This window comes from Equus quagga, chromosome 1 (assembly GCF_021613505.1).
Source record: "Equus quagga isolate Etosha38 chromosome 1, UCLA_HA_Equagga_1.0, whole genome shotgun sequence".
Lineage (NCBI taxonomy): Eukaryota > Metazoa > Chordata > Mammalia > Perissodactyla > Equidae > Equus > Equus quagga.
The window spans coordinates 154,176,665-154,203,064 of NC_060267.1; the positions used below are offsets into that span (position 1 = coordinate 154,176,665).

General features: G+C 38.1%; 1 protein-coding gene across 5 annotated transcripts in view; it reads right to left on the reverse strand.

Moving 5' to 3' along the window:
- The window catches only part of ZCWPW2 (zinc finger CW-type and PWWP domain containing 2), a 150,001-nt gene that overhangs the window by 97,959 nt on the left and 25,642 nt on the right, over positions 1-26,400 (reverse strand). For 2 of the 5 annotated variants that reach the window (XR_006889307.1, XM_046665760.1), the window contains exon 2: positions 26,048-26,214. The exons of 1 other annotated variant lie outside the window; for it this stretch is intronic. Coding sequence is in view for 2 of the 4 variants with exons in the window: in XM_046665760.1 (XP_046521716.1) it covers positions 26,048-26,070 (23 nt within the window). In the remaining 2 variants the exon portion in view is untranslated. Of the gene's footprint in view, positions 1-26,047; positions 26,215-26,400 lie in introns of those variants that run through there. 2 more of the 5 variants (XR_006889308.1, XM_046665738.1) reach the window with 2 other exon arrangements.

A 26,400-nucleotide genomic window follows, 5' to 3' on the forward strand; every position in this document is an offset into this window, starting at 1 on the left:
GTAGAGCTGGGATTTAAATGCAGGCACTTTGTTTCCAAATTCTGTGATCTTATCCACTAGGCTGTACTGTCTCTTGGATATACAATTTTTAACAATTTTTTGGTGGAATCTTAGAGTTTTTTATATATGAGATCATGTATTTGGCAAACAGAAAAAATTTTACTTCTTCCTTTCTGATATGGATGTCTTTTATATCTTTTTCTTTCCTAATTGCTCTGGCTAGGACTTCCAGTACTATGTTGAATAAAAGTGGTGAGAGTGGGCACCCTTCTTGTTCCTGATCTTAGATGAAAAACTTCCAGTTTTTCACCAGCGAGCATGACGTTAGCTGTGGGCTTCTCATATATGGCCTTTATTTTGTTGAAGGACATTCCTTCTATACCTAATTGGAGAGTTTTTTATCATCAAAGGGTGTTCAATTTTGTCAAATGCTTTCTCTGCATCTATTGAGATAATAACATGATTTCCACCCCCTTCATTGTGGTGTATCATGTTTATTGACTTGAATATGTTGAACCATCCATGCATCTCAGGGATAAATTCTATTTGATCATGGTGTGTGATCCTTTTAATCTGCTGTCAAATTCTGTTTGCTAGTATTTTATTGAGGATTTTAGCATATACATTCATCTGGGATACTGGCCTGCAATTTTCTTTTCTTGTAATGTCCTTATCCAGCTTTGGTATCAGGGTAACGCTGGCTTCATAAAATGAATTTGGAAGTGTTCTCTCTCTTCAATTGTTTGGAAGAGTTTGAGAAGGACGGCCACTAATTCTTCTGTAAATGTTTGGTAGAATACACCAGTAAAGCCATCTGATCCTGGAGTTTTCTTTGTTGGGAGAATTTTTTATCACAGATTCAATCAGCTTACTTGCTATTGGTCAGTTTAAAATTTCGATTTCTTCATGATTCAGTCTTGGTAGGTTGCATGTTTCTAGTTTATCCATTATTCTAGGTTATCCAATTTTTTGGCATATAATTGTTCACAGTAGTCTCGTGATCCTACATATTTCTGCGGCATCAGTTGTAATGTTTCTTATTTCATTTCTGATTTTATTTGAGTCTTCTCTTTTTTTCTGTTAGTCTAAAGGTTTGTCAATTTTGTTTATCTTTTCAAAAAACCAACTCTTAGTTTCAGTGATCTTTTCTATTATCTTTCTAATCTCTCATTTATTTCTGCTCTAATCTTTGTTATTTCCTCTGTCTACTAAATTTAGACTTAGTATTTCTTTTTCTAGTTCCATCTGGTGTCAACTTGGCTTGTTTGAGATCTGTCTTTTTCCTTAATGAAGACTTTTTTGCCATAAATTTCCCTCTTAGAACTGCTTCTACTGCATCCCTTATTTTTAGTATGTTGTGTTTCCATTTTTGTTTGTCTCAAGATATTTTTTTTTCTTTTGGTGAGGAATATTGGTCTTGAGCTAACATCTGTTCCCAATCTTCCTCTTTTTGCTTAAGGAAGATTGTCACTGAGCTAACATCCATGCCAACCTCCCCTACCTTGTATGTGGGATGCTGCCACAGCATGGCTTAATGAGCAGTGTGTAGGTCCACACCCAGGATCCAAACCCATGAACCCCAGGCCAACAAATCAGAGACTACAAACCCAACCACTACACCATCAAGCTGGGCCCTCAAGATATTTTTTTATTTCTCTTTTGATTACTTCTTTGACTCAATGGTTGTTCAGAAGCATGTTGTTTAATCTCCAAATATTTGTGAATTTTTCAGTTTTTCTCCTGTTACTGATTTCTAGTTTCACACCATCGTGGTCAGAAAAGATGTTTAATATGATTTCAATCTTCTTATCTTTGTTAAGACTGGTTTTGTGGCCTAACATATGATCTATCCTGGAGAATGTTCCATGTGCACTTGAGAAGAATGTGCATTCTGCTGCTGTTGGATGGAATGTTCTGTATATGTCTGTTAGATCCTTTTCATCTAAACTATAGTTTAAGTCCAACGTTTCCTTATTGATTTTCTGTCTGGATGACCTATCCATTGCTAAAATGGGGTATTGAAATTCTCTATTATTACTGCATTGCTGTCTATTTCTACCTTCAGATCTCTTAATATTTGCTTTATATATTCATATGCTCCAATATTGGGTGTATAAATATCTTCAATTGTTATGTTCTCTTGATAAATTGACCCCTTTATCATTATATAGTAATCTACTTTGTCTCTTTTTACAGTTTTTAACTTAAATTCTATTTTGTCTGATATAAGTATAGCCATCCTTGCTCACTTTTGTTTTCCATTTGCATGGAATGTCTTCTTCCATCCTTTCACTTTCACTCTATGACTAGAGAATTAGTCTATTTAAAGTAATTTTTTTTTGGAAGATTAGCCCATAGCTAACATCCAATGCCAATCCTCCTCTTTTTTTGCTGAGGAAGATTGGTCCTGAGCTAACATCCATGCCCATCTTCCTCTTCTTTATATGTGGGATGCTTGCCACAGCACGACTTGATGAGTGGTGTGCAGGCCTGCACCCAGGATCCGAACATGTGAACCCCAGGCTGCCGAAATGGAGCGTGCAAACTTAACTGCTACACCACTGGGCTGGCCGCCAATTTAAAGTAATTTTTGATAGGGAAAGCCTTGCTTTTGCCCTTTTAATTCTCTTCTGGGTGTTTTGTAGATACTTTTTTCCTTTCTTCTTCTCTTGCACTCATCCTTTGTGATTTGATTTTCTCTGGTGGTATGCTTTGATTCTTTTCTCCTAATCTTTTGTGTATCTACTATAGCTCTTTGCTTTGTACTTACCATGAGGCTTACATAAAACATCTTACAGTTATAACAGTTCATTTTTAAGCTAATTTCAATTGTATACAAAAGCTATACACATTTAATCCTTGCCCTCACATTTTATCTTTTAGATGTTATAATTTACATCTTTTCATACTATGTATCCATGAAAAAATATTGTAGTTATAGTCATTTTTAATGCTTTTGTATTTTAACCTTTATACTAGAGTTGCATGGGATTTACATACTGCCATTACATATTATTGTGAATTTAACTTTATATTTACCTATACTAGTGAGTTTTATACTTCCATGTTTTCATATTACTAAATAGCATCCTTTCATTTCAGATTGAAGAACTTTTTCTAGCATTTCTTGTAAGGCAGGTCTATTGGTGATGAACTCCTTCAGCTTTTGTTTCTCTGGGAATATCTTTATTCTGCTTTAATTTTTTTTTTTTTTTTTTGGTGAGGAATTTTGACCTTGAGCTAAGATCTGTTGCCAGCCTTCTTCTTTTGTTGCTTGAGGAAGATTAGCCCTAAGCTAACATCTGTGCCAATCTTCCTCTATTTTGTATGTGGGTTGCTGCTTCAGCACGGCTTGATGAGTGGTATAGGTCTACACCCAAGATCCGAAACTGCGAACACGGGCTACTGAAGTGCAGGGTGCCAGATGTAATCACTACAACACAGGTCGGGTCTCCTCTCTCCTTCAATTTTGAAGGCCAACTTTGCCAGGTAAAGTATTCATGGTAGGCAGTTTTTTTCTTTCAGAATTTTTAACATATCATCCCACTCTCTTTTGGCCTTCAAGGTTTCTGCTGAATAGTCTTATAGTCTTATAGTCTTATGGGGGTTCCCTTGTATGTAACATGTTGCTTTTCTCCTACTGCTTTGAAAATTCTCTCTTTAGCTTTTGAGAGTTTGATTATATAATGTAGCTCTTTTTGAAGTATCTTCTTTGGTTTTCTTTAGGCTTCAATCTGGATGTCTATTTCTTAACACAGGTTTTGGAAGATTTGAGCCACTATTTCACTGAATCATCTTTCTATGCCTTTCTCTCTTCTTCTGGGACTCTCAGAATGCATTTATTCACCCACCTGATGGCGTCCCATAAGTCCTTTAATCTATCTTAACTCTCTTTCTTCCTTTTTCTTTTTACTTCTCTGATTGGATGATTTTCAATGACCTGTCTTCAAGTTCACTGATCCTTTCTTCTGTTTGATCTAGACTGCTGTTGAACTCCTCTATTAAATTTTTCAATTCAATTATTGTATTCTTCAGCTCTATGATTTATTTTTCGTATTTTTCAAATATTTCCTCTCTGTTGAAATTCTCACTTTGTTCATGCACTGCTTTCTTGACCTCAGTGAGTATCTTTATGACCATTATTTTGAATTCTCTGACAGGTAAGTCTACCTCTATTGGTTTTATCACTGGGATGAGCCAGGGGGAGAAGGCACAGGAAGTTCCCATTCAGGGAACATGTCCATTCAGGGTCTCATAGGACTACTGATGATGTGCCCCATCAGGTCCCAGGTGTAGGCTAATTAGAAGCCCAACCCTTGGGCAGCAGCTGGGAAAATATGCAGTCAAATCTCTTCCAGGGAGAAACTGGGAACCTTATGGTTTTTCATGCTTCCTCTCTGCTGAGGCTAGAGGGGTAGTGGGAGGAAGTGCTCACACATCTGTTAAAAATTGCCTCTTTGTTCTCTGTGGTGAAGAGACACTTGCAAATACTCCACCCTTTTGGCTCACTGAGCTGAGTGATCTGGGAGGCAGCCCTCAAGTGGCAGCCATATAAGATGGGAGCTAGATATATGGACAAGCTCCTTCCAAAGAGAAGCTGGAGACTTGCTTTTATCATTGGAGTGAATGAGGAGGAAGAAGGCAAGGGAAGTACCCACATGCCCTTTCAGGTCCCTGGAGGAGCCCAGTCAGCTTCCAGATGCAGGCTGATTAGAAGCGCAACACTTGGGCAGCAGGTAGAAAAAATATGTAGTCAAACCCCTATAAGGGAGAAACTGGTAGCCTTGTGTTTTTGCCTGCTTCCTTTGTGTGGAGCCCAGAGAAATAACCATGGTAAGTGCTCACACTTCTGTTTAAAACCACCTCTTTGTTTAATATGGTCCTGGGAGACTCATAAATGCTGGGCCCACTGGCTCAGAGAGCTAGGTGATTTGGGAGCCAGGCTTTGGGTAGCAGCCATAAAAGTTAGGGATTTAGCTGAGTGGTCCAAATCCTTTGCTCCTCAGGGAGAAGCTGGCAATTGGGGTTCCTTCCTGATTGTAAGGTGCTGCACTGGAGGTTTACGGCACAAGTGTGTCTCAGCTTTTCCTACTCATTTCAATGTGGGTATTTTCTCAATCGTTCAATATGCAGGAGTCACTCAACTAATTTCTGTATCTCTCTCTGAGGGAACTGATTTGTGTGTAGCTGTTTACTCAGTTCATCTGTAGGAGGAAGGAAAGTCCAGAGCCTCCTATTCTGCCATGTTGTTGATATGCTTTATATTTTGTTTACATTTACTTTACCTCCAGGAAAAGATTAAACAATAGTAGTAATAGCAGATATCTTTATCTTGTTGTGTCTTTGATAATATTGAAGCATAAATCTGGTCATCAAAAATGGAAGAAATTAGGGGCCAGCCCAGAGGTGTAGTGGTTAAGTTTGCATGCTCTGCTTCGGCGGCCCGGGGTTCATGGGTTTTGACCCCAAACATGGATCTACACAGTGCTCATCAAGCCATGCTGTGGCAGCATCTTACATACAGAAAAAAATAGAGGAAGACTGGCACAGATGTTAGCTCAGCGACAGTCTTCCTCTAGCAAAAAGAGGAAGATTGGCAACATATGTTAGCTCAGGGACAATCTTTCCCACCAAAAAAAAAAAGGAAGAAATTAAAATTATTTTTGTTGGGGCTGGCCTGGTGGTGCAGTGGTTAAGTGCACATGTTCTGCTTCAGCAGCCCAGGGTTCGCCAGTTCGGATCCTGGGTGTGGACATGGCACCACTTGGCAAGCCATGCTGCGGTAGGCATCCCACATATAAAGTAGAGGAAGATGGGCAGGCATGTTAGCTCAGGGCCAGTCTTCCTCAGCAAAAAAAGGAAGATTAGCAGCAGATGTTAGCTCAGGGCTAATCTTGCTCAAAAAAAAAATAATAATTTTTGTTAAGGCTTCCAGGACACCATCATCCATCCTCCAGAAGGCCCCACAGTGGGCTACAAACAAAGCAGGAGGAGGAGGACATGACATTGGCCACTGAGTGAAGGGCTATTAACTCAAAAAACAAATATAAAGAGAGATGTGGAAGTTTTGCGTTTTTTTTTTTTAAGACTGGCCCTGAACTAACATTTGTTGCCAATCTTTTTTTCTTGTTTTTCCTTTTCTTCTTCTTCTCCCCAAAGCCTCCAAGTTCACAGTTGTATATTCTAATTCTAGGTCCTTCTAGTTCTGCTACATGGGACACCGTCTCCGCATGGCTTGATGAGTGGTGCCAGTCTGTGCCCATGATCCGAACCGGCAAAACCCTGGGCCACTAAAGCAGAGCACACAAACTTAACCACTTGGTGAGGGGGCTGGCCCCCAGAAGAGTCTAAGTCTAAGGCAGGTATTGGGAGTCTGTGTGGACAACTAAGCTGAGGGTGAAGAGTTGGGGTACAGTTCTAGAACAATGAGATTATCCACTACAAGTTCATTCAAGAACCTTCTATTTATATTTACTTAATAGATAATAAAAATAGGATTTATTGATATTTAACATCAAATTGAAACTAGAATCCTCATTCAGACCATATATAAGCAGGTCATATGTCCTAAATGGGATATGAGGTCTCCTGCCGGAAAAGTGGGAGGTACCATAACTCAGTTACCATACTGTATTGCAGTCATATATAACTAGTTAAAAAGGTTTATAGATTATATTATCTAAACTATTCCTCACAAAATGGAGTCACTTTAAAATATTTCTATAGAAACAGCATATTGAACAGAATACTAATAATGCAAATCATCAAAGTGCAAGAAATATGAAAGCAGAAAATGATTACTACCTGTCACTCAACTGCCTAGGATTTTGTCCTTGCAACCATTGTGCTGCTATAAAGGAGAAAGTACTCGAAACTTATGGCACCATATCAATGAAAAGCTTAGGAAAATCTATTATGATAGCCTATTATAAAATGCTAAGGGGATTAAAAGATTACTTTTAAATGGTAGATAAAGTTTTCAGATTTTCTTAGAAAGTTGGGTCTCACAGTGGATAATACTGAGAAGATAAATTAACACTAAGAAAATGTCATTATTACTTAAATAGTGATACTCATTTTCAATTGTGTCTAACCTAAACCTCTAGGTATTTTAGATTTGACATAGTTTATCCAGGCTAATAGAATTTATAATACAGATTATAAAATCCTTATTCTTTTCAAACCAGATTCTCATTATTTCTACTTCCTTTTCTCCAACACTTTCTTGGTTTTCAAAAGTAGTGCCATACACAGAGCATACAAATGAAGAGGACAGAAAGAATGTGGTCAGGAGAGTGCTAGAGTCCTCAAAGAGGTGCCTAAAAAATCATGCCTAAGCAGTCTATACTTTAGTTTATAAAGATATTGACAAGTGCAAAGCTATGCTAAGCACAACACTTGCTTTACTCAACTTCTGTTTTTCATTTTTTATTTCATAACTTAGCTAACAAATTCAACTAGAAAATTCAGAAGAAAATTTCAAAATTAAATTTTGGAAAATGGAAAACATGGAGTGACTATTGAAAATTACACAGCCATAAGTTCAGGTTGTATAGTGGTTTATTTATTCATTCATTCAAGGCAATAGTTATGAATGGTTACAGACACTCAAGTTTTAGTCAGACAGCTCTACCACTTTTTACAAGGCAAATTAGTTAACCACTCTAAAACTCTGGTTCCTTATCTGGGGATAAGAAGAGTACTACCTCTCTGGGACCTCTTATATAAGGACACTAATCTCAATCATGTAGGCTCTGCCTTCATGACTTAGTCACCTCCTATTACCATCACTTTGGAGGTTAGGTTTCAATATGAATTGGGGGTGGACACAAATATTCAATCTATAGCATTCTATCCCCAGCCCCCCAAAATTCATATCCCTCTCACATGAAAAATGCATTCATTCCATCTCAACAACTCTAGAAAGTCTTAACTCCTTCTAACATCAACTCAAAAATCTAAAGTCCAAAGTCTCATCTAAATATCATCTAAATCAGATATGGGTGAGACTGAAGGTAGGATTCATCCTAACGCAAATTCCCCTCCAGCTGTGAATTTGTGGAATAAAACATGTTATATGCTTCCAAAATACAGTGGTGGGACAGGCATAGGATAAGGCATTCCCCTTCCAAAGTGAGAAATAGGAAAGAAGTGACAGGATCCTAGCAAGACTAAAACCGGAAGGCTGGAGAATAATCCTTTTAGGCTCTGTGCTCTACCCTCCAGGCACACTGGGATTGTGGTCCTGCCTTCCAGATCCACTGGGGTGGGTTCTACCCCCACAGTTTTGCCAGGTAGGGGGTCAGCCCCCAAGGCTTCAGGTGACCTCCCCCTCCTTGGCTTTGGGCAGCCTACTCCCATGGCTTTGCTTGGTACAGCCCGTACCACAAGCAGCTCTCACAGAGTCACATGCCTGAGGCTTCCCTGGGCTGGAATCACTTGCAGGTGGCTTTACTGGTTTGGGTCATGAGGGTGGCCCCAGCCCCACAGCTCCACTGGGCAATGCCCTAGTAGGAGCTGTCTGTGGTGACTCTGACCTTGCAGGGATTCTCTGCCTGTGTCATAAGCCACACAATCTAGGTCGAAGTAGCCATGCTTTCATGGCTTGTGCACTCTGTGCCCAGGCAGAGACAGCACTACAGGGATAGCAGCAAAGTTTGCTGCCTGTGCCCCCTGAGCGAGTGGCTACTGCAGCCTATGCCATGGGGACCCACTAGAGCTGGACCTGGGCAATCAAGGAGCACTAACGCAGGGAGCAAAGGCCTTGAGGCAAGGCTGGCAACATGTGCCAAGGTCCCATAAGTGCGCATGGCTCCTCCTTTGAAATAATTCTGCCCTCCAGGCCTTGCACTCTGGGCCTGTGCTGGGGGTGGCAGCCCTGATGATCTCTGAATTGCCTCCTTCTAGGTCTTGAACAACAGCACCCAGCTTCAGTTTAGATGGCTAATTTCCTTATCAGATGGATCTTTGGCCACACCTTTCATATTCTCTCCCAAATAGTTCACTGATTCTTTTCAATATGGACAGACTGAGAATTTTCCAAATCTTTAAGTTTTGCTTCCTTTCTGATTAATAATTCCATCTTTAAGTCTTTTCTCTCTTCTCACGTTTTATTATAAGCAGTCAAGAAGAACTAAGCTGCACCTTCAACACTTAGCTTAGATACTTCCTCAGCCAAATATCCAGTTTCACTGCTCACAAGTTCTAGCTTCCATGAAACACAATCTTTGCCACTTTATAACAAGGATCGCCTTTCCTCCACTGTCCAATAAAATGTTCCTCATTTCTATCTGAGACCTTATCAGAATAGCCTTTACTGTCCATATTTCTACCAAAATTCTGTTCAAGATTACTTAGGTGTTCTATAAGAAGACTGAAGCTTTCTCTATAGTTCTTTTCTTTCTGAGCTCTCACCAGAATCATCCTTAATGGGCTTAATGTAGACTTTTTCTAGCAAGAACTTCAAAACTCTTCCAGCCTATACACATTACCCAGTTCCAAAGCCACTTCCACATTTTTAGGTATTTATTATAGCAGTACTTCTCAGTACCACTTTCTACATTTGTACTACTATAACGAAAATACCATAGACTGGGTGACTCACAAACAATAGAAGTTTATTTCTCACAGGTCTGGAGGCTGGGAAGTTTAAGATCAAGGCACCAGCAGATTTGATGTCTGGTGAGAACCCACTTCCTGGTCCATAGATGGCTGCCTTTTCGCAGTAACCTCATTTGGTGGAAGGGGCAAGGCATCTCTCTGGGATCTCTTTCATAAGGGTATTAATCTCATTCATGAGGGCTCCACCTCCTAATAACCATCACATTTTGGAAGGACACAAACATTCAGCCTATAGCAATAATCAAATGTATGTCGGTTTCTGAAGGGATGGGAAGGTTTCTACTGATAAGGGAGGACAGGGGCAGACGAACAGAAGATTTCTGTTTTGGGCAAATGGATGAACAGTGGAGTTAATAACCAAATAAGGGACATAAATATAGAGGAACTTGAGGTTTGGGGAACAGGAATAATATGTTCTTTTTGGTCTTGAGTTTAAGATGCCTGTGAATCTATAGACTGGGTGACTTATAAACAATAGAAATTTATTTCTCACAGGTCTGGAGCCTGGGATGTTCAAGATCAAGACACCAGCAGATTTGGTGTCTAGTGAGAACCTACTTTCTGGTTCATAGATGGCTGCCTTTTGCTAGAAAAGCAATTTGAAGTATGGGTCTGTTCCTCCAGAGAAAAGTTCTAGAGTCACACAATAGAAAGTCAGAGTATAAACTGGTTACCAGAAATCCTAGGAATCTACTCACTCTTAAATGCCTGCCCATTTGACTTTTACCGCATGTTTCTTTCAAAGGAAACCATTTTCTAATCACTTAGTCCAAAGACTTGTTCTTAAACCTCTAACCACTACTGCTTTGTTTACTGGTTCCTCTTTCTTCCCTTAGCCGCTAAATGTAGGCCTTTTCCAAGGTCCTGACTTCCAGCTTCTCTTTCTATATTATCTTCCTTGGGGATTTCACTAGAATAGCTTTGACACTCTCTCCCATGCAAATAGGTGCCAAATCTCCATCTCAAGTCTCATCTTCACAGCTACATTCCAAATAATTTTGACACTGTCACCTGGATTCTCCTCAAGCACCCTGACCTTGGGCCAAATTGATTTTTCTTCTCTTTCAAAACAGTTTATCTTTCCCACTACTTTTATCTAGGCTCAAATTTCACTTTGAAACCGCCTACTTCCTCATCCCCTCCATTTAAACAGGTGTCATTTTCTAATAACTTGAAGATTCAAAAGATTTCTGTTTATGCTCCCACCTTTTTAATCCTACAAATACATATCCAGCCCAGCTCTTCATTAGTTCACAAATACTGCTATAAAAAGCCTGCTAACCAGTTGGTCTACTTTTTCTCTGTCTCCCCATTAATTCTTTCAACTCACTGATAACACTTTTTTTTTTTGAGGAAGATTAGCCCTGTGCTAACATCTGCCGCCAATCTTCCTCTTTTTACTGAGGAAGACTGGCCCTGAGCTAACATCCGTGCCCATTGTCCTCTACTTTATATGTGGGACACCTGCCACAGCGTGGCTTGCCAAGCGGTGCCATGTCCGTACCTGGGATCTGAACTGGTGTACCACAGGCTGATGAAGCAGAATATGCAAACCTAACCACCGTGCCACCGGGCCAGCCCCTAGGTTAATCTTATAAACTCTTAATAACTGGTGCTCTTGCTAAAAAAAAGTATATTATTTTCCACTGCTAACATAATTGGAAATAAGAGCCCCATTTTGTATTTGAAATCTCCACAATATAACTCAATAGTGTAGTAGTTAAGAGTATGGGTTTTATTACCAGTCAAACCTAGATTAAGATCTAAGAACATCAACTTAATAGTTGTATAACCTTGGGTAAATCATTTAATATCTTTTCATCCGGAAAGTGGAAATAATACTAACACCTACCTCATGGAGCGTTCTTAAAGTTCAATAAAATAATGCATGAAGGGTACATAGCAAGAGGCACAGTACACAGTAGGTCCTCATTAAATTACTGCTAGCATTACTTTCTTTTACTAGTCTTTCAAACTGCATCTTACGTTATTTGATATTCCCCATATCCAATGTGTTCTGTCTCTACACCTTTGCTCATATTATCTTCTCTACTCTATCATTCCCTTCAATGGCCTATTTTCAAGACTGACCTCAAATATCCTCTCTTGCAAGAAGTCTTTCTGGATCTCCCCAATCAGCTGCATTTCTCCCTGCTTGACCTTCATGTCTTAACTTCTGGTATTTACAATATTCTGGTTCATATTATACTGATGTATACTTGCTACCACTAGACTTTAAGCTCTCTGAGGACAGAGACATTATTTTTATATCTCTAGCAATGAATGAGTTAATGATAGAAACATTGTTCTCCATGTGTTGATCCCAAAATATCCAAATAGTGCTTTACGTGCAGGAATTTTTCATATCTCTTCCCTAACTTTGCCCAATCTCTTCTATATTTCTGTGGAACATCTGGAACTGGCTAAACATCCTAACAGATAAGAAATGGATTAATGAGCAATTTTTTTTGATAACATTACAAAATGCATTACTAGTTAAATTAAATTTATTCAAGAGACCATCAAGGTCTATAGAACTCCACTAAACAGTTCTAAGCAACTCAATATGGAACAATTAATATAGGAGTTTGTAGCAATAAAGTGAAATTCATGAGCCAAAGAAAATAAGAAAAGTCCATATGGATTTTACATAAATTCTCCAAAGATTTCTGTATTCCATGAATGTTATTTTAGAATGTTATAGCAGTCTAAAAAAAATTAGAAAATAAGATCAATTCTTCTTGAACTGAAATATTACATAGTTTCACTGTTCAACAGAACAAAGGTCTTTAAGATGGGAGTATAGCCAATATGAATTCTTGTGAAGCATCAATTTTTATTACAATGTATATGTATTTTGTGAGTGATGTATCCCAGATGGTAAAATTACAACATACCCAAGGAGTTCTGAACAATATCAGAATATAATGAGACACTGTGAATAAATACAGAATAGGAATGAAGATAAATGGCTACCTACAATAGAAGTTGTTTTTATTGTTTGTATATGAATGAGAAAAATAACGATTGCTCTTATAAACAAAAAAAAGGTGTCATTATTCTTTTGCTCGCCAACATTGTTTTTATAGGAAGTGTATCCATTTTTAATCACAGGCTATCCCAGATGACTTGGAGTCAAAAATGTAGTTTCTAATCTTGGTTACGTAACTCTCTAGCTGTGTAGTCTCAAGAGGGCCTCAGTATTCTTATCTGTAACATAAGGAACATAGGACAAGATGATCTCTAAAAACTTGTCCTGCTTCAATGTTTCTTGATTTATCCATTCTAGCTCCTCCTCAAAAATCCTCTACTTCCCCTGCTGGATTATCAGGGGTCCTGCCATGTTCTTTTTAACTATGTATCCGAGTCCAAATTTCATCAGCCATCCTTTCATCACAGCTGCATTAAGTCTTGTCAGTTTTGAAGATTTGCTAAACCTTATTTGCTTTGAAGTATGTGGCGGTTTTCAGCGTTTATTCTGTTTTTGGTTCATATATAATCTCCCTTAACCTGGCAATCATGTTAGTCTAAAAGGTGTATTTCTTGTCAATCATTAACATCTAGCACTCTTCATCACCTTCAATCCCAATTTGGAGTCTCAGTCTGTTATCTTCCATCATCTATCCTGAAAGATGCTTTTACCACTATCTTGAAGGCAATTAAATATAGCAGATAATGAATTCTCTCTGGCAAATTTTGATAGAGTGTTTCACTGTCCTTCCCACGTAACCAGTTCAATATGATATTATCAACTCTGAAGTCAGAAAGTCTAATAGGAGTCCAGAATCTACCAATTACTGGTTGTCTAACTTTGGGAAATTCATTTAACCTCTTGTAATTTTATCTGCAAAAATTATATTTCATAGAGAGGTTGTAAAGATGAGTTTTTAAAAACTAAATGTATGCAATAGAGCACAATAATAGGAATAAAAATGCTTTTGTACTAGGGACAGTCAAGTTTAGAAGTTCCTCCAATACTCTCAGAGTTGGAATTTTGTTTTTTAATTCTTAGGAAGATTCCATGAGGAAAAACAAAAACCAAAATACAGAGAAAGGAGGTGAGGTCTATAGTAGCAAAATGAGATAGGGGTTCTACAGGGATGAATTTGAAGAAGTTGCCTATCAATCTAGCAAAGCTTAAAACTATATAAATCTATAATTTTTAAATGGTAAAGAACTATTTGAATTCTCATACACTAACAAAGTGTAAATTGGTGGAAACTATAGGAGGAAAATTTTACAATATGTAACAAGGGCCTTTAAAGTGTACCCATGTAGCAACAGAATTTCATCCAAGTTAAGTTGCTGATTTTGACAACTACATTATGGTCATGTAATAATAAGAATAATTCCTTGTTTTTGGAAATACACACTGAAGTATCAAGCGGTAGAGGGGGATCATGTCTGCAACTTAATCTTTATACAGATTGCATTCTTTGCTGTGTGTGGTCAACCCCTCTAGCACCAGCAAGCCAAACAAGGAATGCAAGATGCCAACCCCACAGCCACCTGTGAGTGTGATGGCAGGTGGGTGTGATGGTTAGCTTTATGTGTCGACTTGGCTGGGCTGGGGTACCCAGATATTTTTTTCAAATACTACTCTGGATGTTTCTGTGAAGGTTTTTGGGGGAAGAGATTAACATTTAAATTGATGGACTTTGAGTAAAGCAGATTACCCTCCATAATGTGGGGGCCTCATCTAATTGGTTGAAGGCCTTAACAGAACAAAAACTGACCTCCCCAGCAAGCAAGAGGGAATTTTGCAAGCAGACTGCCTTTGGACTTGAGATGCAACTTTTCTGAGTCTCCAGCCTGCTGGTTTAACCCATCAGATTTTGAACTCACCAAGTTTCCACAATCATGCAAGTCAATTCTTTAAAATAAATCTCTCTTTATATATATACATATCCTGTTGGTTCTGTTTCTATGAAGAACTATTACAGAGGGTAAGTAAAAACATCACATAGCTCACATTGAAATTGTGCAGCTTCTTCTTTCTTCTTCTTTTTTTTTTGGTGAGGAAGATTGGCCCTGAGCTAACAACTATTGCCAATCTTCCTCTTTTTTGCTTGAGGAAGACTGTCACTGAGCTAACATCTGTGCCAATCTTCCTCTATTTTGTATGTGGGACACCACCACAGCATGGCATGATGAGCAGTGTGTAGGTCCATGCCCAGGATCCGTACCTACAAACTGTGGGTCACCAAAGTGGAGAGCACTAACTTAACCACAATGCCACCATGCTGCCCCCAGTAGCTTCTTTCTTTATTAAGCACTCTTATGGGTGTTGTCAAGTTTTTATTATATTCCAGAGTTCCAAAAAATTTCTAATAGTTTTTGCCAGCTTAATCATTGTTTTCAATGCAGGGACAGATTTTTTGGAGTTCCCTACTCTGCCATTTTCAGTGACATCACTATGACTTACTCTTAAATGATTCAATATATATTCCCAAATGTATATTGAATATATATTCCAAAATGTTAATATTTGGGAATATTTGGTAAATCTGGGTGTAAAGTAACTGAGACTTCTTTCTTCTAGTCTTTAAACCTTTCTCTAAGTGTGAAATTATATCAAAATAAAACAATTTTCAAAATGTAGCTATCTTGGAGACTTCAAGATGGAAGACTGAATACATGCCAGAGTCTTCTCATCCTACTCGAAGTGCCAGGGAATTACAGATGAGTGTATCTCCATATCTCCTAAATGATATAATAACTAAAAATCAAAACAAGAAAAACAGTGCCCTCCACTCTCCAGAAACTATGAGGAATCCTTCCATGAAAGAAGATAAGTAGGAATGAAGAAAAGGAAGCCACAGTCTAAAACATGCACAGAAGAAAATGCCAACAAAGATGGAAGTTGGTACAAGGGTGTACTAAGCCTACAAGTGTCAGATAATGAAAACAGGAGGGGTCTGGGACAACCGCAAAAGTGATCAGTTGGTAAAGTAGAACATACTGGGTCATCTCTCTCTGGGCCAGGCAGAAAGCAACAGACAAGTCTGTCATCAGGGAAAGGAGAGATAGACAACGCTGGGGTGAAAGGGTAAAACAGGAGCTTCAGGGAACTAGCAACACCCAGGAAGAATGGAGAGTTCTCACTATACAGAAGAAGCTACTAGCTCACGCCATCCAGGAGTTTTGTCCTACCATTTCCCCATCCATATTTAGAGAAGAGCTCAAGTAAAGAGAGAATTCATAAACAATCTCAAATACATAGGGGAGCATTCAATCACAATAATCAAAGAGAAAAGACAATAATGAAAGAGAGGAAACAAATCCAACAAAAGGAAGAACTCATTACCTATAAATAACATGAGCTTAATAAAGCACACAGGACAGCATTTTAGAATATCTACTAGCTTCAGAAAGATATTAAAGGATATTCATTTTTAGAAAAGAATAAACAGAATATCATAGAAATTTAAAATATCACTAAAATTTAAAAAATCAATTGACAGGCTGATTGTCAAAACGGTCAAACTAAAAATCGATGAACTGCAAAACAGAGCTAAGGGTTTTTCACCGAATTCAACCTAAACCTAAAAAATAATACATAAGTATAGGAGAAATGAATAAATTAGGAAACAAGTAAGCAAAAACAAAGAACCGATAGAGTTGATCAAAGTGGACTGCCACACAAAAAAATATCATAGCCTAGGTGGCCAAACAACCATCTTAAATAACAGAACACAAATTTATTTTCTCACAGTTTTGGAGGCCAGAAGTCCAAGGTTAAGGTTTCAGCTGACTTCATTTCTGGTGAGAGCTCTCTTTCTGGCTTGTAGATAGCTGCCTTCTCACTATGTCCTCTCTTGCACAGCCTTTCCTCAGCATAGAGAAAGAGCTCTGCTGTCTTTTCTTATAAGGACACTAATCCTATCAGATCAAGCACCCGCTTTTATGACTTCATGTAACCTTAATTACTTCCTTAGAGACCCCATCTCCAAATATAGCTATACTGGAAATTACAGCCTCAATATATGAATTTGGGGGCACACAAACATTCAGTCCATAACAATCAATAAAACCAAAGCTGGTTCTTTAAGAGCAAATTCAAAATTAAATCATATTAGAAACATAACTATAGAATCTTAGAAAGATTTAAAAGTTCCTAGAGGATACCTTGTATATAACTCAAACGAAAATTTAACTTTCTTTTTTTTTTAAAAAAAGATTGGTAGCTGTGCTAACATCTGTTGCCAATCTTTTGTTTTTCTTCTTCTTCTCCCCAGAGTCCCCCCGGTACATAGTTGTATATTCTAGTTGTGAGTGCCTCTGGTTGTGCTGTGTGGGATGTGGCCTCAACACGACCTGACGAGTGATGCCATGTCTGTGCCCAGTAGCCGAACCAGTGAAACCCTAGGCTGCCAAAGCAGAGCGCAAGAACTTAACCAGTCGGCCAGCAGGCTGGCCCCTAAAAGGAAATTTAAAAAGCCAGATAAGGAGAGTATAAGAAAAGACTATGTTGATCACATTTAGGAAAGCAGACTTTAAATCTACTAGTTAAAGCAGATCAGATCTGTAAAGTAAATCAGATCTATTAGAATATCAAGAGTAGCTAAAGCAGTCCTCAGAAAAAAGAACAAAGCTGGAGGCATCACAATCCCTGACTTCAAAATATACTACCAATCTAGTAATCAAAACAGCATGGTAGTGGTACAAAAAAAGACACACAGATCAATGGAAAGGAATTGAAAGCCCAGAAATAATTCATACATCTACAGACAGCCAATCTTTGACAAGGGAGCTAAGAACATATAATGGAGAAGGGAAAGTCTCTTCAATAAATGGTGTTGGGAAAACTAGACAGCCACATGCAAAAGAATGACAGTAGATCATTGTCTTACACTATACACAAAAATAAACTCAAAAAGATTAAAGACGTAAAGGTAAGATGTGAAACCATAAAACTCCTAGAAGAAAATACTGGCAGTACACTCTTTGATATCAGTCTTGGCAGGACCTTTTCAAATACCACATCTACTCAGGCAAGGGAAACCAAAGAAAAAATAAACAAATGGAATTACATCAGACTAAAGAGATTCTGCAAGGCAAAGGAAACCAGGAACAAAATGAAAAGATAATCCACCAACTGGAGAAAATATTTGCAAATCATATGTCCAACCAGGGGTTAATCTCCAAAACATATAAAGAACTCAGCAATTCAATGACAAAAAAACAAACATCCTGGTTAAAAAAAAAGCAGAAGATAGAGGCAGAGGATAGAAGAGACATTTTTCCAAAGAAGATATACAGATAGCCAACAGGGACATGAAAAGATGTTCAACATCATTAACCATTAGGGAAATGCAAGTCAAAACTACAATGAGAGATCATCTTACACCTGTCAGAATGGCTATAATTACCAAGAAAAAAATAACAAATACTGAGAGGATGTCAAGAAAAGGGAACCCTCATACACTGCTGATAGGAATGCGAACTGGTGCAGCCACTATGGAAAACAGTACAGAGATGTCTCAACAAATTAAAAATGCAAATACCATATGACCATATGTCTCTTGAAATCACCAATTCAAAGAGACTTACACACCCCTAGGTTCATCATAGCATTATTCACAATAGCCAAGATGTGAAAGCAACCCAAGTGCCGATCGACTGATGAATGGATAAAGAAGATGTGGTATATATATACAAAGAAATACCATTTAGCCATAAAAAAGACAAATTTATCCCATTTGCAACAATATGGATGGATCTTGAGGGTATTATGTTAAGCAAAATACGACAGAGAAAACAAATACTACATGATTTCACTCATATGCGGAAGATAAACACATGGACAAAGAGAACAGATGAGTGGTTACCAGAGGGAGGGGGATGGGGAGTGGGCAAAAGGGGCACATATACATGGTGATTGATAAATAATAAAGTATACCTGAAATTTCACAATGTTATAAACTGTTATGACATCAATAAAATAATTTTTAAAAAAAGAAGAATATTAAGAGAAAAATTGATGAAGGTCAAATAGGCAATGACAAGTAAGAGTTAATTAGTCCAAGACTGGTTCCCTGAAAGCTGGCCTCCAAAATATGTGGCATCTTACAAAGCTCCGTGGAAAGTGACTATGGTCCAGAGCCTAAAACAATCAATACTGGTCAACCACAATGTTTGGACTCCAACTCCCCTCAACCCAGGGAAAGGGCTGGTGCTAAACCAATCATGTGTACTGACGTGTCCTACTGGTGTGGCTTACTGGCATAGCAAACCTACTGTTAACTTGCAAGATCTTATAGCTGTGACCACAAGGTTTATATTTCACTTAGGCTAGGACTTCCCATCAACCTTGAATGTCATGCCATCAGGACAGTGTTGGAATCAAAGTTTTGCCACATCATATTACTATTGTATTCTGCTCCCTGATCACACCAGGGGAAGTGCTGGTGTTTCTCTAATTATTAATTCAAAGCTCCATAGCTCAATGGTCAAGATCCCTCCAATGGAATTTGGCATAAGGCCCTAGTAGATTGCTATGCTTTGTTTCAGAGTGGAACAGGGCAATGGAGACTCACCACTGACCCCCGTCCCTGTGAGCTTTCTCTAGCAAACACTGCTCCAGCAGGTCTGAGATGTGTGCTACTTGACCACCTGCATTGTTTGCAATGACATACCACATTACAGATTAAAGAAGGAAAACCATATGATTATCTTAATATTTGCTGCCCCAAAAGCACGTGAGAAATTCAACATTCATTCATGATCTTTACAACAAAAAATAAACGTCAATTTCAACCCAGAAGCATTTATAAAAATAAATTCCAGATTGACTAAACACTAATTTAAAAAATATAAAGTAACATATATAACACTGAAGTAGAAATGTCTTTGTATGTAAAGCATGAAGTCATAAAAGAAAGACTGATAAAGTTGAACACGTTGAGATTAAATCTTCCGTGTAACTAAAACTAAAAAAAAACTAAAACCATAAAATAAATTGAAAGGCAACTTGAAAGAGACAAAGACGAAATATTTTCAATATACAGAGGTATGAATATTCAGAATACACAGAGTATGAGGTGAATGTAGAAAAGCTTCAGGAAAGCAGGGAAGACTCAAGGTTGTTTTTCTGTTTATATTATTTTTTAAATTTTGTAAGACTAAATTTATTTAATATCCTAAAGTCTGATTATTGGTATCTAACAACATAAAAAGTACAAAACAGATTTGTGATGTCTACTATATTAATACAAAGTGTATGACTACATATAGCACATTCCTTGAGCAAAGAGAAGGGAATTTTTAAAATCCAGCTTTAAAAATAAGCACTGAGTCACATTTTTATAAAGTAGGCGAAACATTCTTGTCTCATTATAAAATGTCTGAACTGGTGGTGTTTTTTTCTTGAGCTTTTAGAAAAGCAGCAATGAGAGTACTTTAGTTTGGGCTCAGACAAGAGAGGCTTTTAATGAAGATTTTAGAATTACAGAGCCCACAGCCAGGATTCATTAATCACCTAACATCTCAATGTTTAGAAAGCCTGACTAAAAGAAGCCATCCAAAATCCAACCTGCTCAGCATTAATACACATCTCTTTTCTTCTAGTAGAATTTTTCCTTAATATAAAATGAAAAAAAAATTCTAATACGTTAAAACAAGCCAAATGCCCACTCTATACAGGTAAATACCTCACAAAGGTCAAAGGTCCAGAGCTAAAAGTGAATTGTGCAGGTTTTCAGTGAAATCATGAGTCACATAATACAAACAAAAATCAACTATTTACATACATGGTAAGTCCTCTTAGAAACGTACTCGAAGAAGCATTAACCTTTCTTTTCTGCCATTTTGAAGACTTGCACATTTCATTTTTCCGATAGGGTAACATTTTAAGAGAGTATATTAGCTACTATGTGGTAATGCTTTGGTCCTACTCATACAGGATCCCTTATCTCAAAGATGAGAGTTTCCCCAAAGAGGAGCTGTGCTTCTGCTTCAGAAGTCACATATAAATTAAACACTTTATCAAATATTAACATAAAGGGAGGCGAAAAAGGATGCAACACAGACAGTCAAGTTACCTCTTTGTATATTTAGGAATTACTTTCTCCTTCAAGGTATTTACACTAGAAAGCTTAGTGTGTCCTGATTAATATTTCAGTAGTAAAGGTATGCGCGATCAGAACTTCAGCAAAATCTTAATTCAAAATTGTTAACAAATACTTCTAGTGACAAGACTACGTGATTGAGTTATTACAAATTTATTATTATGAGAGATGATAGTCATCTTTGAAAAATGCTTCAACTACTGCTTCTCAATATAGAAGAATAAAACTACATATGGTTTATCATGCAATTAATCCTATTTCTGTCCCTGAAATTCCCCTAATTTCATTCAGTAGAAGGGGATTTAAAAATTTAAGAGCACTTCATAGCAGCACTCAGCTTTCCTATGAAACAGTATCTTAAATATTATGTATACTTTTTTATCTTATAGTAAGCTATATACTGGCTTCAGAGTTTGTGGAAATGGAGAAAAGAAGACCCAATTTCAAACCATTCTAGAAATTGTCTTCTAGCGAATAGCAAGTATCTAAGTCAAAAACAAGACAGCCACTGTTAAGGGCTGAATTGTGCCCCGCACCCCCCACCCCCGCCATTAATAGGTTGAAGTTCTAAACCCCAGTACCTCAGACTGTAACTGTATTTGGAGATAGGGTCTTTAAAGAGGTAATTAAATTAAAATGAAGTCATTAGGGTGAGTTCTAATCTAATCTGACTGGCGTCCTTATCAGAAGAGGAATTTTGAACACAGACGCACAGAGGGAAGATGATGTGAAGACACGGGAAAAACAGCCAAGGAGAGAGGCCTGGAACAGATCCTTACCTCAAGAAGCCTGCAAGGAACAACTCTGCCAACACATTATTTCAGACTTCTAGCCTCTAGAACTGTGAGAAAATGTTGTTTAAGTCACCCAGTCTGTAGTAATTTGTTATGGCAGTCCTAGCAAACGAATACAGCCACTTTCATCATTCTAAAATCTAAACAGTTTCTTTACTCCCTTTCTACATAACCCTCAGTACCACTCCTCACTGGAAATGGGTAGAGGCTCTGCCCACTGCTCCCCTCTCAGAAGCTGCTTTCTTATTGATGCAGCAAAGCTTAAGAGATGTGTGTCAAGGAGGACTACTGCAAAATGCCTCTTATAGGTAAACCCACAACATATGTTCTGCCTTTTCCAACACACGAGATTAAACAGGAAAAGACACATGTTAGAACCAGAAGCCATCTCTGTATTAGAGCCATCGTCTGACTGGTAACTGCAACAAGGAAATTGGGCTGGAGAAGTACCTGAGGTGGTACCGGGGGCATCAGAATTGTGAGGCTGAAATCCTTCCTGTAGTTTACTGGCCTGGTTGCTTCTTTATCCTATTTCCAAATAGAGTTTTCACTTTCTTTGGTTTCAATATAGAGTTTAGACTGGGTCCTGCCCTTTTATCTGCCACATGATTCCAGTCTTGTTTTCATTTTTATCCAGCTGGCAGCTTTTTCTATCTTTTCACAAGTAGTACTCAACCACTGCAAACATCTTCTGAAGGAGTCTCATTCATCTGCAAACAGCTCTGGAAGTCCTTTCATCATTCACTGTCACTAAATTGAGAAGCGGAGAACCTAGTTCTGTAAATCCAGCAGCCCTCTATACATCAGTACATCTTTGGCTTACAAAACTAAACATCTTTTCTTCTAGAAATAGTCTTCCAAAAGCAGCCCTTCCACACTCAATAACATTCCTGAGGGATGGAGTGTACACCAGGTCATCCCCCTACCCGACATCTACTCCTTCTCCTCTCAACTGCCTCATCTAGGAAGATTCTCTCCATGAGATACTTTTTGTTCTTTTAACAAAGCAGCAGCATACAGCAAAACTTTGAAAGCCTAAGGAAGGGGCAGTATCCACAGTTGTGGGTGAGGTAAGTGGGTATTACAAGGTGCTGAAGAATGCTTAGTATCTAAATGCATTCTGCACTTGGTGGGACATATAGGACAGGGATATGAAGGTTAAAAATATAGCTTCATCTTTCCCTCCTCAGCTTCTATTTCTAGGGAATAATTTTTATTTGCTCCTGGGGACTTAGTTGGCTGATAGATAAAAATGCAGACCTGGAGGGGCTGAGAATGCTCTTTATAGAAGAAAAAACATGAAGATGTTGTAAGGCTTGATTTGGGAGAGTATAAGAAGCAAGAGGGAATGAACTAAGGAAGTGATAGGTCAATTTTTTAAAAAAATGAGTTTTGAGGAAAAGAAGTGAGCAATTCCTGCTGTTTGGAACTCTGAGGAGGACAGATGGGTAAACAGAACTTTTAGGAGTTTACTTAATAGTAAATGAGGACTTCCTCCTCTGCCACCCCTTCAAGAGACTTCATAAAGACTTAAATTAATAGTCAATGATTTTTTTTTCCTAAGATCGGCACCTGAGCTAACAACTGTTGCCAATCTTTTTTTTTTTCCCCTGCTTTTTCTCCCCAAATCCCCTCAGTACATAGTTGTATATTTTAGTTGTGGGCCCTTCTAGCGTGGCATGTGGGATGCCGCCTCAGCATGGTTTGATGAGCAATGCCATATCCGCGCCCAAGATCTGAACCAGCGAAACCCTGGGCTGTCGAAGTGGAGTGTGCAAACTTAATCACTCAGCCACGGGGCTGGCCCCATATTCAATAATTTTAAAAACAGAATTTGTATTTTTTTAAATGTGACACTGAGCTGGCCTTATTAGGAGCAGAACAAAAAGCCTTAGATTTGAGGTATATTTGAAGGACTTCCAGATGGGATTTTGGACCAATGGTAAAATATTCAAGCCTGCTTTGGAATAAATCATTACCCTAAAAGAAAGTCACAAATTAACCTTCACCATAACCGTCCAGGGGATTGGGTACTAACCTTTCAGAAGTTATGATGTTTCTTTGAGAATTACCTTAAGGCACAAAGAAAGTGAATTCTAGTCAAGAATTCAGGGCTCAATACTTACAGATGAAAACCAGATTTAGGCAGCATTACATGATTTCACTAAATGGAGATACTCTCTTAGGGAGTACAGGCTAAAAATTCATTTTAATCTAGTCTTCAAAAACAGCTAATTGTTAGAGATTGTGTCTTTCCTGGTCTGAAAGAGGAGGTCTGCAGTGGAAATAATTAGACTGATTCAGGGTTCGTCTTTTTACTGGCTATGATTGAAAACACTGAAAATCGGGATACTATGCTACTATCATCCAGCAGGCTTTGGAACCACTAATAGAGGGTGTTTACCATCACAAACCAGAAACATTAATAAGTAACACTGCCAGGGATGGAAGAAAAGGCATTTGAGTTGTGGTTGGAATAAACCAAATGCTTCAACAGTGTCAGGCCCCAGAGGTTGAAAAATGCTGGAAATTAAGTGAGGATCTATAAAATCTAGGATTTGGAATTCACAGTGAACTCAAAGCTACAAAGAACTACTTCTGTGGGAGTATTCAAGTCTACTTCTGCCCCTCTTCTTGCTCCCAAGAGAAACTGTACACTGCAGGGTAAAGATTTGCTGGAATTCTTAGATTAACATCACATAGCAAAGTAAAGGGAAAATAATTTACCTACCTATTCAGACTTTGAGATTTTTGAAATGAGCCCTCCAGCAAGTTATGGAGGAGTAAAAACGAAGAATTAGAAAATGCAGGATCAGGTTAGTGCAGGAGATATGTAGATAAGAATTACTAAACAAATTACACTTTACTACTAACAAGGAACAAGTCTTAAGAAAAGCAGTGAGGAGTGTCAGGAGCAATTCAGGGCACAAAGATGATTCAGTCTCCTAAAACATGATCCTTAACTAGCCAAGTTCCTGAGCTTGGGCCAGGTTCTTCACTCACAACCAGTGGACTCTCAGAAGTAGCTCACAGCTCAATGCATAAACTTTCAGCAGAATTAGCTTTCAGTGTGATACGGCTGCCCAGAAATGGAATTGCTGTGACCATCCACACATATTCCTCCAGAGCTCACAAATCTCTTTGTGAGAGGGACAGATATAGTTGTAACCCAGGATTGTTCAAGACCTTGTAATGTGGATAAATCCTCACTTTTACTTTGATTATGGAAAGGTGGGGCACCTATTTGAAACTATCCCCAAAAGAGAAAGGGCTGGCTGAACTTTCTATTTCCCTTGCTTACAGAAGAAACAGATGTATGTGTGCGTGCATGTGTGTAGGAAGGGGGTGGGAGATACAAATACCTTATAAACCTCATACTTCAAAATTTTTCTCCTTGGCATAAGATCTATGTTGATAGCAGAGCCAGATTTAGACAGAGATCTTGACTCTGAAGCTCTTTTGACTTTTCCAAAGCAAAATCAAACACTAAAATTAAATTACTTATAAATTATTCACCCGTATTTAATTTATACCTGAAATTACTCATATGACAGAAATGTAAACCCCTTGTTCTCAGCTAACATCCAGTCCCTTAGCACTCTCACCTTCTGACTTTCAACTCTACTTCTCTATTTCTACTCACTTCATTTTAACCACTCTCTTCCACAGGCAATTTCTCCCAGTAACTTGTCACCACCAAAATATCAATTGCAAGTTTCTCTGATCCTCTTATTCTCCCAACAATTCCACTAAAATCAATCATTTTGTCAAGTAATGCAATCATACATTATTTCAGTCCTATCTTCATTTGTATCCTTCTCCAGCTTTGATTCTATGGCCCGTCATTAAAATTACTCCCTTAAAAAAACCTTCAGAAACCTCTCTCCTTTTGACCTTCTTTGGATGAACTCAATGATCTTTTCTCTCCCGCTCCCTCCTGTACCTGAGCAACTGAATGTTGCATGGGATGACTGGTCTGATTTTTAAAAAATATCTAACAGCTTTATCGAGATATAATTCACATACCGTACAATTAATTCATTTAGGTATACAAAATTCAATAGTTTTTAGTATATTAACATAATTGTGCAACCATTACCACATTCAATTTTAGAACACTTTCTTCACCTCACAAAGAAACCCATCAGTAGTTACTCCCCATTTCCTCCCAAATCCTCCAGCCCTAGGCAAACGCTAACCCACCTTCTCTACACATTTCCTATTCTGGACATTTCATATAAATGGAATCATGCAATATGTGATCTTTTGTATTGTGTATACACATATACAATATGTGATCTTTTGTATTGTGTATACACATATACATACACAGAATATTAGTCATGCATAAAAAGGAATTAAGTATTGATGCCTGCCACACTGTGGATGAATCTTAAAAATGTTAGACTAAGAGAAAGAAGCCAATTACACTTTGCTTATCCATTTACCAGTTAATGGATATTTGAGTTGTTTCCACTTTTTTGCTATTGTGAATAGTGCTGCTACATATGTTCATGTAAAAGTTTTTGTGTGGACATGTTTTCATTTCTCTTGGGTACACACCTGGAGTGGAATTGCTTGGTCATAGGGTAACTCTATGTTTAACATTTCGAGGAACTGTTGTTTTCCAGAGCAGCTGCACCATTTCACATTCCCAACAGCGATGTACCAGGGTTCCAACTTCACTTCCTCACAAATCCTTGTTGTCTGCCTTTTTAATTATAGCCATCCTAGAGGATGAGAATTAGTATCTCATTTTGGTTTTGATTTACATTTCTCTGACAGCTAATGATGCTGAATATCTTTTCATGTGCTTTTTGGCCATTGGTATATCTTCTTTGGAGAAATGTCTATTTCTCAAAGAAGAAATGTCTTTTGTCAATTTTTAAATTGAATTAATTGCTTTTCATTATTGA